The sequence below is a fragment of the Diabrotica undecimpunctata genome, chromosome 7 (assembly GCF_040954645.1).
Source record: "Diabrotica undecimpunctata isolate CICGRU chromosome 7, icDiaUnde3, whole genome shotgun sequence".
In the NCBI taxonomy this organism is placed as follows: Eukaryota; Metazoa; Arthropoda; class Insecta; order Coleoptera; family Chrysomelidae; genus Diabrotica; species Diabrotica undecimpunctata.
Window position 1 is genome coordinate 38,431,455 of NC_092809.1, and position 14,743 is coordinate 38,446,197.

General features: G+C 30.9%; 2 protein-coding genes across 3 annotated transcripts in view; both read left to right on the forward strand.

The window, feature by feature from the left end:
- LOC140446248 (trehalose transporter 1-like protein) overlaps positions 1–12,993 on the forward strand; it is a 33,752-nt gene extending 20,759 nt beyond the window's left edge. For both annotated transcript variants that reach the window (XM_072538788.1, XM_072538787.1), the window contains exon 2: positions 11,564–12,993. In XM_072538788.1, the coding sequence (XP_072394889.1) occupies positions 11,564–12,897 (1,334 nt within the window). In that variant the 3' untranslated portion in view covers positions 12,898–12,993. The remainder of the gene's footprint in view (positions 1–11,563) is intronic.
- Positions 1–14,743, forward strand: part of LOC140445208 (uncharacterized) — a 486,932-nt gene that overhangs the window by 313,034 nt on the left and 159,155 nt on the right. The gene's annotated exons all lie outside the window — the stretch shown is intronic.

Here is a 14,743-nt window from a genome sequence, read left to right on the forward strand (position 1 = left end):
TCTGTGTTTTTTAATTTGTTGATTTCCATAGATTCTAACAAAGATAGCTTAAGGCCTTTATTTTGAATGTGTAGAATTTTAAATTCGTCATTAAAAGAATGATTATGATCTAGAAGGTGAAGTGCGTATGTAGAATCTGTTTTTCTATTATTGAAAGCCCTTTTATGTTCTGCTATTCGTTTATTAAAATTTCTACCTGTTTGACCAATGTAAGTTTTTGGGCAGTTGCCACATTTAAGTTTGTACACACCACTGTGTAAAAAAAAGACTTACACAGTGGTGTGTACAAACTTAAATGTGGCGACTGCCCAAAAACTTACATTGGTCAAACAGGTAGAAATTTTAATAAACGAATAGCAGAACATAAAAGGGCTTTCAATAATAGAAAAACAGATTCTACATACGCACTTCACCTTCTAGATCATAATCATTCTTTTAATGACGAATTTAAAATTCTACACATTCAAAATAAAGGCCTTAAGCTATCTTTGTTAGAATCTATGGAAATCAACAAATTAAAAAACACAGATATAATTCTGAATGACCAGCTTGAGACAAACAGTTCTCCCCTCCTCAACCTATTTCATTAGAGACTATAAAGTGTAAACCCATGCCAAAAACAGATCATTTGAGAAAGGCAATCAGCCGAAACAGCTGTAGTGATAAGAATTTAAAATAAATTTTGTGGAAGTTTTGAAAACAAAGTTTTCAGTGTTTTATTGTTTCACAAAAATTGTTTGTAAATTCAATGTATGTGATGTCTTTATATTTTTACAATTAACTAATTAATGAATAACGATATTGTACAATGTTCACCAGACGGTTTATAGCCAATGCAACTGATGTCTCAATATATTGTATATTGTGTCAATTCTCTCAATTTATTTTACAGTTTTTATTTAATTAACATCATATTATAGTCTCACCTCTCTTACTTAATTAAGGTTATACATAGTTGGCTTAATTTAATTTAATTTTGATTTTAACTCTTGTTTTGTATTAGGTGTTCATTGTTTGTTTCGTGTTGTTTTTAGCTTATAGTTTTTGTTAGAATAAAGACCTATGTATTGTTGCCTGATGATGGGACATATATTGTAAGCCTCGAAACCGGTGCCCTAAAAATTCAACAACAATAAAAAAACTAATTAAAATTGTGAGTATTGACTAATTTGCTATACATTAATAGTAAATTACATTTAAAATAGTAAAAGTTTCAGAATTTCAGAAGTATAAACTTACACAATTTATAATATAGGACAAGATCGCCGGAAGACGGGCCTCAGGATAAAGAAAAACATCATATAGAAGAGAGGACCATGAAATCTGATCTACTTATAAAAATAAAAGAGTTAATTGTGTGTATGGGGCAAAACCAGTCCATTATTTTCAAATAAGTTTTACTGTCTTGCAATTGGTTGCCCTTTTTTATTTGTTATTTTCATCAGTTATTGTTGAGAAAACAACACTCATTTGTCGTACCACATATTCATTCGTTTCCAATTATACCATAATAACAATATAAAAACGTTATGTTTACTTCAATTTGTCCTTCATTTTCAGCATTTTTTCTGATTATTACCTCTGTCATAACTTGTAAATTAGTGAAATTAACGTAGTGTTGTTTCATTTATATACATTTTTAATTAAGTTCTAGGGTCTGAAATCGATTCGACGTTATTTCAAGGCGACATTCTGTTCTAAATATCGAAAATCTATTTTTATCCTATGTTTGAGACAAAATTATATATTTATGTTTTCGCGAGTACAATCTTTTAGTTCAGGGAAGTGATAAAAAATGCAGTGTTGTTTTTATAGTAACTGTAACTACTATTTTTAATTTATTATATTATATTTTTTTTTATTATTAAAGTTTTGCAAATTCATCCAAATTTATTTCGTATATTTTTATTTATTAACAATTTAAGTGAAAAATAACCAATTTTTAGATTTTTGGATCTGGAAGGGCACTGGGACGGGACGGTACGGTAAGGACAGTACGTACGATCCGCACATCTTTAGGGGACTGCTCATTCAGTCAGTACAGGGTGGACGGTCGGTCGGTAGGAACAGATCTTAGCTTTTGTGCTAAGAGTATTGGAAGAACTGTTGTTGAATGTTGTTGAATTTTGGCAAAAAATATTAAGTCAAGAACAACTTATTGTAAGTTTCATGTTGATGGAAGAAGAAGAAAAAAAGGCAAACAGTCAAAGAAAGGCCAGAGAGTTTCATACCATATTTCCTGACTTGATTAAAAATGATTGCAAGTTCTTCCAGTACTTTCGGGTGACCCACATGAAATTTGAAGAACTTTTAGATGTCCTGAATATTGAATTTAAAAGAAAAACGACATATATCAGAGATCCAATAGCTCCTAAGGACAGATTAAAGTATTCCAGATGCCGCAAATTGTACAGTTTACAGACATTCATTATATCAATCACTTGAACAACTCAACTGAAACGGCGCTAAGTCCGTACCGATTACTGCGCGCTCTGCCAGATCAAATGATGAGTCATCGGTACGTCATGTCGGGATGTCCCGAAAATCTTTCTTTCTGGCCATTCGAGGGCGGCAGAGAGTGCGGATCGTCCTGTCCTGACCGTGACGGCTAAGTGTGCGCATCACAAGAGAAATCAATTCTTTGAAAAATTCCATGCGTACTGTTTGACCATGCCGTCCCGACCCAGTGCGTGATAAGCTTTAGTTTAATAAACGATTGAAAAAGAATCGGTTATTTTAATGAAAAAGTTTAAAAGAGCTATGGTAACAGTAGTCTGGTGCATTTATTTATTAATAAACGCTAAAAAGAGGTAAACATTTTAAACTGGAATAAATTGTTAATAACGTTTGCAAACATGATTTTAGAACTTTCAATTTTACGTCAATAGGAGGCTTTTGTAAGCAATATGTGAGAGAATTTTAAAAACAAATAATTCAGTTGGATTGGGCGAAAAAAGGCCTAACCTTGCATAGCGGGCTGCATCAAACTTTATTATTCTAACCTTTAGGGGGAATCAATAGTAGTGTAAATTAAAAATCGCGACTAAATACAACTATTGCGTTAGTCGTCAGTTTAAATTTAAAGGAGGACTGTTTTTGCTCAATATATCCGCCATTTTCAACTAATCGACAAACATGAAAAAAACTGAAAGTTATTGCGAAAATAGTGAAAGCGGGGGCAAGCATAATTATCGAATATATGATTCGATATTATTTTATTTATCAATATTTTGTTTATTAATAACTTTATGACATGAACGTAAATAAACAAAAATGGAGGTAATTATATTATATACAACTTTGATCTCTTTCATTTTTTGCTGAAATCAATATTTGAGGTCTTACGTATGCGCTAAAGGCGCGAGCGTTAAGCCTTGTGGGGATTGGTTATATAGGAATTGATTTTGTTTAATTTTAATATCTCGGTCATTCTAAACTTTTCAACAAAATGGTACGTACTTAAATTGTTATTGCGATTTCCTACAATTTCTTTTTCGCAAATTTTTTTGGTTGATCTTTTCCGATTTATGGAGGAAAATAGTGGAAGGGGAAAAACATAATTATTGCATTATCTTGTTTGTTATTAACTTTTCGACATTAATATACATAAACAAAAATGGCAAGAATTATTTTTTATACAATTTCGATCTTCATTTTTTTTGCTGAAAGTTTGTAAAAAATAAATTGTAAAAAAATCGCATTTGCAATAATTTCATTTCTTTATATTGTAAAGATAAAGAGATAAAAAGATAAAGTTCGGAGATAGTGGCTAACGCAATGGTGTAATTTAGTCGCTACGACCTTAAAAAATAATGGTTTTAGCAAAAATAAAAGCAGAATTTTAGCAGAATTAAAAATTGTATAAAAAATAAATTTATTCATTTTTGCTTATGTACATTTATTTCGTTAAGTCAATAATAAACGAGATAATTAATTATGCTTACTTTCCCTACCACTATTTTTCCCCTTACCCAGAAAATATCTGCTCATAAAAATTTGTAGAAAAAAAAATGTAAAAAATCTTATTTGCAACAATTTTATTTCTTCCTCTTTTTGTCTAAAAGCTAAAAATGATGGAGATATTGAGCAAAAACCGTTCTTCTTTAAAATAAAGCTTTGAGACAGCTCTCCATGCAAGGTGAAATGCTATCCTCACTAAACTTGATTAATTGAATAGTTTTTAAACATTTCAATTTGTTTATCTTAAAGTTGCAAATATAAGCCATTTTTAGAGATAGAAAATAATATAATTAGAAGAATTCTACGTTTTCTAACAAATGGAATGTTGGAAATTAATTTTTCAACTCTGTTTATAAGCTGTTTCTTTAAATTTCAAGAATACTTTCAATTTTTATAAAAAGAAATCGCTTAGTCTTGGGCACTAATATAACAAAATTATAATTATATAGAGAAAAATATCAATATGCAATGAATGTAGCAATTAATAAGATATTAAGGAAATAAGTCTAAAGTAAATGTTCAAAATGTCCATCATCAACGTCTTTGCAAGTTTGTAACCGATATTCAAATGACCGAGCCATATTTCTTAACATTTGTAAGTCAATATTATTAAGAGCTTCTCTTATTATATTTTTAATATCATCTGGCGTTATTCGAGGCTTCTGGTACACAAGGTTTTTCATATAGCTCCACATGAAAAAATCAGTTTATCCAAACAGTTCTCTGTCCTCCTCTGAATATCCACTTCGCAGGAAAGCTATTATATAGTTAGATGACTTAATAAGTCTCATCAGAACACTTATGCATAGCCGTTCTTAACGTGAAAAATAATGTTCTCTGTCTTATTAGGAAGCAACAATAAAATGGCTTCGTTATGGATGCAATAGCGACATCTGATAGAAAAATCGGTAAGATAGTTTCGAAACAAATTCAGATTTCTGCTTTAATCTGGAGCATTCTAAAAATTGCAAGGCATAGCCAGACGTTGATAAAGATGGTAATAGAGACATGGGGAATCTAAAATTTGCATTCCACGACATGTCTCCTCAACTAAGAAGAAATCCTTAACGAATTTGTTTCTTGTACTCATACAGAGTAGATCCGTATTGGATCCGATATTAGCATGTCGCTATTGCGTCCATAACGAAGCCATTTTATTGTTGCTTCCTAATAAGACAGAGAAGATTATTTTTCACGTTAAGAACGGCTATGAATAAGTGTTCTGATGAGACTTATTAAGTCGAAATACGTATCAGATACATAGACATTCGGATCTACTCTGTATGAGTACAAGAAACAAATTCGTTAAGGATTTCTGCTTAGTTGAGGAGACATGTCATGGAATGCAAATTTTAGATTCCCCATGTCTCTATTAACATCTTTATCAACGTCTGGCTATGCCTTGCAATTTTTAGAAGGCTCCAGATTAAAGCAGAAATCTGAATTTGTTTCGAAACTATCTTACAGATTCGTCTATATTTTGTTTATTCAAACCGTGAATAAGTCCAAAGTCTATAAGTCCAAATCACTTTTAACACATAATATAAGTATTTAAAACTATTTAGCGTTTTCAATTATTAATAATTAAATCCTTATCAGAGATTTTTTTATGGTTTTACACACTATAGACAAAAAAAATTACGTAGGTTAAATACTACTAGGTGTTATTTTGTATTAATTAGAATAGCTTTGGCATATTCTATTTGGTACTTTTTTGTTAAGTTAAAACTTTTACTCATAAATTAATAATTTTATCGCCCACCATATATTAAAAATTCAAAGGACAATTTCATTACCATGTTTATTCACTTCTGAATAATTTATTTTATATTCAGTAGAAATTTTTTTATTAATGTATATATGTACATTTATTTTTCCACTCACATAATTTAATATGTCAATTATAATTTCAACAACTGCACCTCATTAGTAATAAGACTTTAGACAGGCAGATTTTATTATGAAAAGCATTACACGGCTCATCAACTTAACTAGATAATTCTATTATCCTTTTAAATTGTGTTTAATTTAAAAGTTGTAGTTCATCCGAAAGTTTTAAATACTTATATTTACGGATATTATCCCTTGTGAATAAAGAATTTTACAAAGTAAATTAAAACAACAAAGTGAAAATAAATTTAAAAATACCGTACGAAAAAGATTTGCCACAAAAGCGTAACAGATTAAGAGATACATAAATATTACAGCGACATTCAAACATTCAAACTATTCAAGCGACTAATTTTTGCGGTTAAGACGCGAAAGTCACTAACACTTGGCCGTAAAATCATTGTAGCGCAAATCCAGCAGCTTAATAACTGGAAGTTTGAGGATCTTTTAAGATTCAATTTTTAGTTAGCCAGATGTGTATGCCCCTTAGATCACTAAAGTCAGGCTGATAAAGACTCTTCTGTAAATATTGTCTATTAGTTTATTTGTATAGATTTGCCATTGTGTATCTTTTCATTTGTTTTTATGACTTTATTTTCGTCAGTGTTAAACCTCATATCTTGCAGCATCTTTAGTAGCACAAAATAGCATCTTTAGTAGCTTTGGTTCTACAAAAGTTTCTTTACTAACAAGCTTACTTGATCGTTCACTTGCACATCCTCATGCCTCGGCGCTCATCTTAAAGACATCCTATTATCTTGTGCCAGTTTCATAAACAGAATTTCTTAAGTGGCCCCTTGCCTGATTAGATTTACAAAATCATAACAGGATGAAAATAAACCTCATAACAGGATTAAAAGAATGTGTCACAAGACTATCTCATCTAGAGATCTACAATTGAATATTTACCATTAGGAAGATCTTCAATTGTTAAAAACTATCTTGATTGAGAACTCTTATCCTTCGCATATGCTACACAGGATGCTCTTTTCTAATATGGTTAATCTAATATCGTTTTTTGCTATATCTCAGAACGTTGTTTCTAACAATCATAATTATGTATTATTATTCACGGCGCTGCATACGATCTTTAACACCTAAATTAATACAAATTCTAGAACCTCAAAATCATTGTATCTTTATACTCAAAGACCAAATATCCTCTGGATAAGTTAGAGAAAACTAATGTAGTGCACAGCACAGTGGCGGATACACGGGGGCGGAATAAGGAACAATCCTTATTCCAACAACCCTCCCCCCAACAAGGTCCAAAATTAAAAAAAAAATTGTTGAAACATAAAAATATATTAGTTGACATGAAACTTAAACCACATACAGACAAATTCAACTTAATAAGAAAAATTAAGGGAACTTAATGTCTTTTATGTAGCTTGGGATTTTTTTTTATGCCTTTTGGTTAGTGTATCATTGGAAGTTACAATTATTGTACTCAGTGAGGCTGTGTATATTGGTGAAACTGAGAGGAATATGTCAAATCGTATTATTTCCCACAAAAGGTAGAAATAAAGAAATCATCTTATGCTTTGGCAGAGCATGTAATTGACAAAGATCATACCATGGACTTTGTTAACATTCAAATTTTTTGCAATGAAGGTGACAAATTCAGAACCTTTTTAAAAATGGTAAGTATAAGCAAAAGTGATAATAAATTTTAAATTCAGAGTCTAAATAAATTTATAACTACATTATTTCTGTATAAGTCATTCATAAAATTACATTCTTTTGAGCATTTGTGAATTAGAGAAAAAAAATTCGGATTATATACATATTTTTTAAATTTTCACGTTGGCAATATAATTGTCGAAAACAAATTACACTACAACCTACTTGTATAATAATTCTCTCATTCCCAAAGTTGGCTTTTATTACGGTTTTTTTGTATTCCTTTTTCTTCTATGGGTTGCTATCTTAATTTGTTTATAATGATTTTGGTAAAATTTGAATTTTTCAAATAATTATTTTAAAAAATGTGGAAAGGGAATCATTTATTTTGCCTTTAGAAGGTTTTCTTATTATATTTTTAACATTTAGATCAATACATCAATTAGGAAATGAAGCACTAAACCTACCAGTATTCCGCAGCAAGATGAATTGCTGTGCAACTTTTTGTATTCGATTCGGAAAAGTGTCCGGAAAATTTTTGAATACAATTTATGGTGGTAAAATTAAAATTGCATTTTTTGCATAAAAAAACTGCATTTCCAAAGTTCGTAGAAAATGAAAAATTGGCATCTAAGAAAATATCAGAAGAAAATGTAACAGGCATGAGTTATATTTTGCTACTCGGGCGATTTTGAAGTCGCTGAACACAAATATGATAACGACGATGATCCTCGAGCTACCAGGTGCCCCTGGTGGACCTCGTCTTCTAGAGTTTTATGGTATTTTTATTCGAAATCAGTCGAAAGTCATTACTCGTGGTTTTTAAGGTCGATGCCACGATTATTATAACAGCAATGGCATTTTTTTTTCATTTCTCTATATTTCACTATGACATTTCTCTATTGGAATATATTCATTGTAACTGGGTTAAGACTTTGCCTTGCAGGCGGTGGCTATAGAGGGATGAAGTTGTAATTTTTTTCGGAAAAATTAACGATCGATAATATGGCTGAAAATTTGCCCAGAGTAAGATCTTGGTATAACTAGACGAAATCCCAAAGGGCGGACGCGAGAGTGGATACATAAGGAGTGGCGGACAGGGGTGAAATTGCAATTTTTTGGGGAAAAATTAACGATAAGTAATATGTCCGCCATTTTCATGGCTCATTATTTAGCCCCTAAAAACTCTAAATCCAAAAGAGCGGACAGCTGGGTTGGTACAGAGAGCCATAAAACGGGGTCAAATGTACCACTTGCCTGCGCATTTTAGGTTTCGGTAACAATTTTCAAACTGATTTTATTATGATATTTTTATACCGATTGATTTGAAAATTTGTATGCTCACTTCTGTTACTATTCTGAAAAGAGTCAAGTAGAGTTTTCCTCAAAATTTTCCAAAAAAATTTCCGTAAATGAAAATTTTCGTAATTTTTTGAGGTAAAATCTAATTTGTAGAATCCTTTCGATTTTCTGTCAGTTTTACCATGATTTTTTTCCAAAAATTTTCAAACGATTTTTCCGATAAGAAAACAAAAATTAGAAAAACTTCGTCATTTTTCTCACTCTCATTGATGTCATCACATTCATCATCTTCGTCACTTTCACTTTCAATAATATCACTTCATTTTCAATCACTACTTCTCGAACTGATTCTGGCATCTGAGGTCCACTAAACCATATGAATTTATATGTTTCATCTTCAAACTCCCAATCATGTTCTTCAACAATCAATTCCCAATCATGTTCTTCAACAATCAATTCTGTTGGTACTTTTTTATGAGCATTTGTCCAAATATTTGAAATATAATGGGCTCGCAGTAGATGTTGGTGTAATTCATCTTGACATGGTGGTAAGCTTGAAGCATCGAAATTTTTTAGTTTTTTTTTAAAAGGCTCGTTCACATCATGCAACTTATACTGCCGGTTAAATAGTGAAAATCTGACATCGTTTACTTTTCTTTTTGGAATTGTTCTCGTCAGTCCTGTTCCATATAAATGACATATGAAAGTTTCTAAAGTTTCAAAAACTTCATTACAATCGAAGTCGGTTTCACCAAGTTGGATAAAAGCATCTTGATACTTATTACATTTAGCGCATGCGTCTAGAATTACTGATCTAAATGGAACGCGCATCATTATTATTTTAATATTTTAAAATAATAATGATGCAAAATTAATGTCCAAAAAGAATTTGTTAAATTATAATTAACTAATGAAAAAAAAATTCAATCAATTTGAAAGTTAAAAAAAATATTAAAAAATATCTTCAAAATAAATTTCAAAACTTAAAAAATTGATAATTCCACTATTAAATTTATTTTTATTAATAATTATTTGTAAAATGTTAAAGGAATTCTACAAACTGAATTTTACCTATTGGTAAATAGAAATAATATATTTTGTATTTGATTATTAATGTAATAATAAATTAAATTTTTCTTATATCTGAACAACCATTATTTATGCAATATAAATTTAAAAACCTTTTTATTGTAATAGAAAATAAGTAAAATTACTATTTGTTATACCAAAAATATTTAATAGTTAACATTATAACATTACTTTAATTTAATAAAATATCAAATATCAAACATTTATTCAATTAAAAATTAATTCGTAAAATATTTATATTTAAGAAAAAAATGTAATTTGTAAAGTAAGTATGACTTTAGTTTGAAAAAAAAACATAATCATAATATCATTTTAAAACTACAAAATATTCTATAAAATATTCATACGATGACGTAGAGTTTTATCAAAGGTTTTAGAAAAGTTTTTCTAAATTTTTTTTTCTTATCGGAAAAATCGTTTGAAAATTTTTGGAAAAAAATCATGGTATAACTGACAGAAAATCGAAAGGATTCTACAAATTAGATTTTACCTCAAAAAATTACGAAAATTTTCATTTACGGAAATTTTTTTGGAAAATTTTGAGGAAAACTCCACTTGACGCTTTTCAGAATAGTAACAGAAGTGAGCATACAAATTTTCAAATCAATAGGTATAAAAATATCATAATAAAATCAGTTTGAAAATTGTTACCGAGACCTAAAATGCGCAGGCAAGTGGTACATTTGAACCCGTTTTGTGGCTCTCTGTACCAACCCAGCTGTCCGTCCTTTTGGATTTAAAGTTTTTAGGGGCTAAATAATGAGCCATGGCGGACATATTACTTATCGGTAATTTTTCCCCAAAAAATTGCAACTTCACCCCTGTCCGCCACCCCTTATGTATCCCACCACTCTCGCGTCCGCCCTTTGGGATTTCGTCTAGTTATACCAAGATCTTACTCTGGGCAAATTTTCAGCCATATTATCGATCGTTAATTTTCCGAAAAAAATTACAACTTCATCCCTGTACAGCCACCCCCTGTACCACGAGGGGCGTCCGCCTGTAAGGCACCAGTTACAATGAATATATTCCAATATAGAAATGTCATATTACTGATCAGTTCAAAATTTCGGCTCTATCTCTTGGACTATAAGGAAGCGATAAGTGGTTTGACAGCATAATAACTGCTTGTGTAGTCTAGTTTTCACAGTGATTCTAGGCAACCTATTTGGGTGGAGTTTTAACTTGTTCTTGAATGAATTCAGAATCCAGCAGCCCGCTGAAGTATTGGTTTTTTATAATATAATTATTTTACAACCTTTTGTTGCCCAACCACCTAGAGCGGAGTTGAGCCGAAATACATTGATTTCGTATGTTCCGTTTTAAATTCGTTCAATCTGTATATATATATATATATATATATATATATATATATATATATATATATATATATATATATATATATATATATATATATATATCGATAGATAGATTATTACAACCGTAGAAAACACTCACAGAGACGCCAATGTAATGCTTAATAAAGTTTTGTTAAGAAACCTGTTTTTAAATAACACAATCCTTAATACAAATTTTATTTTAATTTCCCATCCCCAGAACGATTTCCCACCTGAAAACTAAAACGTTAAACAATCAGTTGTTTACGATTTGTTTCAATAAGATATTAGTAAAACACTTTTATAACGATTTTACAGGAAAATTTTGTAATTAATTCAAAATATTTATTTACCTTTTTTAGGTTGCATACCAAGTTTTATCACAGGACTGATCATAGCGTGGCCGTCACCTTCAATACCAAAAATAGTGAATGATAAAGGTAACTACGACATAACAGAAGAAGAAGCTTCTTACTTTAGTTTTCTTAATGCCACTGGACCAGTATTACTGTCAGTATTTATATCGAAACTTTGCGATACTTTGGGGCGAAAAAAAACGTTAATGTTATCAGCCATACCTCATGCTATAACGTGGATTATGAAGGCTTTTTGTACGAATATTAATGCACTTTATGCAGCAAGAGCTTTGGGAAGTTTGGGTGATACTTTCATGTATAACTCGTTGCCTATGTATATAGGAGAAGTGTGTACTCCAAGGGTTCGAGGGGTTTGGGGCAATGGTCTTATATGCGCCCTCTATCTAGGTCTATTTACGATTAACACCATTGGAGCTTACTGCTCTATAAAACTAACAGCACTAATATGCTTAGTTTTTCCAATAGTCTTCTTCATTCTTTTCTGTTTTATGCCAGAATCCCCATATTACTACACCATTAAAGGTAACGACGAAGCTGCTAAAGAATCACTAAAATGGTTAAGAGGCAGCGACAATATCGAAGAAGAATTTGCTAAACTTAAAGACAACGTAAACAAACAAATGGCTGAGCCTAGTTCCTGGAAAGATGTTCTGACGGTAGAAAGCAATAGAAAAGCTTGTTTGGCTGGTGTATTTTTAAGAGTGTCTCAAAACTTTTGTGGCCTTTTAGCGTTTTCGGTGTATGCGCAATACATCTTTGAAAATGCTGGTGACATCATAGACCCTAAAGTTTCTTCTATTTTATATACAGGACTCTCATTTTTATGTTATATAATAGCATCGAATTTTTCTGACAAGTTGGGAAGAAGATTGTCATATATAACATCCATCAGTCTTACTACAATCCCTTTATTTGTCATAGCTATTTACTTTGTTATAAAAGAATATGCTCCTCAACTGCACATTACCAATTACGACTTCCTTCCTCTCGTTTGTATGATAGTGTATATTATTTTAGCTTCTTTTGGAACAGGTCTTGTTCCCACATTAATGCTCGGGGAACTCTTTGCAGCTAATGTTAAAGTCAAAAGTTTAAGCATAGTTACCACATTCTTCTCTTTATCATTCTGCGCAGCAAATAATCTCTTCTATTATATTTCCAAGTATTGCGGTATTTTTGGACCGTTTTTTATTTTTGGTGGCTGTAATATAGTGTCAGCCATTGCTGCTGCAGTAATTATACCGGAAACTAGAGGTAAAACGTTGGAAGAGATTCAGCATCAACTAAAGAAAAAAGGACAAAATAGTAATGCAGCATGATAAACAGACGTGTATGAAAGTTTTGTATATATTTTATTTATATGTTCTTTATATTTAATAATAGATTTTTGTAAAAAAAGTAATATAAAAATCGAAAACGTGTTACTATTTATTTTTTATGTTCAAGGACTGAAATATTGTGATGTGAAAACGCTTCGAAACGATTATCTAAAATATTTAATAATACAGTTATAGAGACTGCTTGCTACAAAAAAGTTATTAGTCGTTGTCTTAGTTTTCAAAATTTCATTGCATGTTCGCAAACATTAGATGGCGTTAAATCAAGTGAATAAGGAGGACACTAAGGATCTGCTTGACAAGAAAGTATTCTGTCAACAAAATATTTATCATACCATGACCCATTTTTTGGCTTTTTATGTGACAAAAGAACTCAGCTTCCATAAATAGTGTATTTTGGACCATTGCTTCCATAGCTTACATACTTGTATGCATCGTTGATAGAAGAATTATAGATTTGATCGTTTTGGTAACATACAACCATCTTGTAATATGTTTAATAAATGTTTATTCATTAAATGTTGAGTTTTTGAGTTTATTAATCTATCTTTAGTTGTCTGGATATGTGAAGGTAGAAATGTTTAATTTTTTCAGACAGTATCCACCATAGTCATATTCCATGAATACAAAGTACGAAGTAGTTGAAAACTTTACAAAAATTATCTGTTGTAGCATTTACCTGATTGTTTAAAATTTTAATTGTGGCTTATTTTCATACAAACAGAATATTTAATTTATCTAACGTTCATTATGCTTGTGGTTTCCCGGTGTACAGTTGATTTGTAAAGGATAAGCATTTGCTGCATCACAAGCCCAAAAATAAATTATTTCGTATTTAGCTAGATTTGAAGGACTATATTGGGTAAACTTGGTATGTCCTCTACAAGGAAACAGTTGTTGTTTATCTATAAGCATATATAAGCATTGTCTATATGTCTCGGCTGCGCAACCTGAGAGAATGGTAAGCATGTACATCAAATGAATTTTTCAGAGTTCCTGAAGTCCAAATAGCAATGATGACTGCCGATCTCTGTCGCGGAGATGGCACTTAAAGAAGAAGGTATGTCTCGGATTAGGGCAGTTAATAATCTATACAATTATTATGAGCTAATATCACTACTTTCTGTAATACCAAAGGTTTTTCAAGAATGTATGGCAGCAATGATTATAAAATATTTAAAACCGGAAAATTTGTTTGCAAATAATCAGTTTGGGTGTTTAACGGGGGTCAATATACGACACTGATCATTACAAATCCATTGATTCTCAAAAATTTAAAGAGATATTATTGAAGGTATTTGAAGATACCACTACTACAATGATCTCAAGGTATCTTCCTTATAGAAAGTAGAGTGTGTAGTTGACTTGAATAAAGTCAACAGTCTTTCTGTTTTAATTTCCTCTTCGGTTATATATGAAAGTTCCTCTGTTCCTTGATTTTGTATTGCTGGAATTTCTACCTCTGGAATGTGAGCATCTAGACTATAAAAGTTTCTGTAGTACTCTTTGATGATTTTTAGGATTTCTTGTTGTTCATATAAGGCATGTCCTTGTTTATTTTTTAACATAAATATTCCTCGTTCCTGTCTTTAACTTTATTTTTAGAACTTTTAGGCTTTTGTTTTGTTCTATGGTGTTAGTTGTGTCTTTGGTGTTAAAGTTTCTTATGTCTTTCTTAACGCCTTTTGAAATGATTTTGTTTAAATTTCTAAGCTTTGCAATGTTGGTTGTATACTTATCTTTCATTTCACTTCTTTTCTGCATTAGCTTTCTGGTGCCTTCTGTGAGTTTTTCATGTTTTCTTGTTTGCTTGGCTTGGCTTGGTACT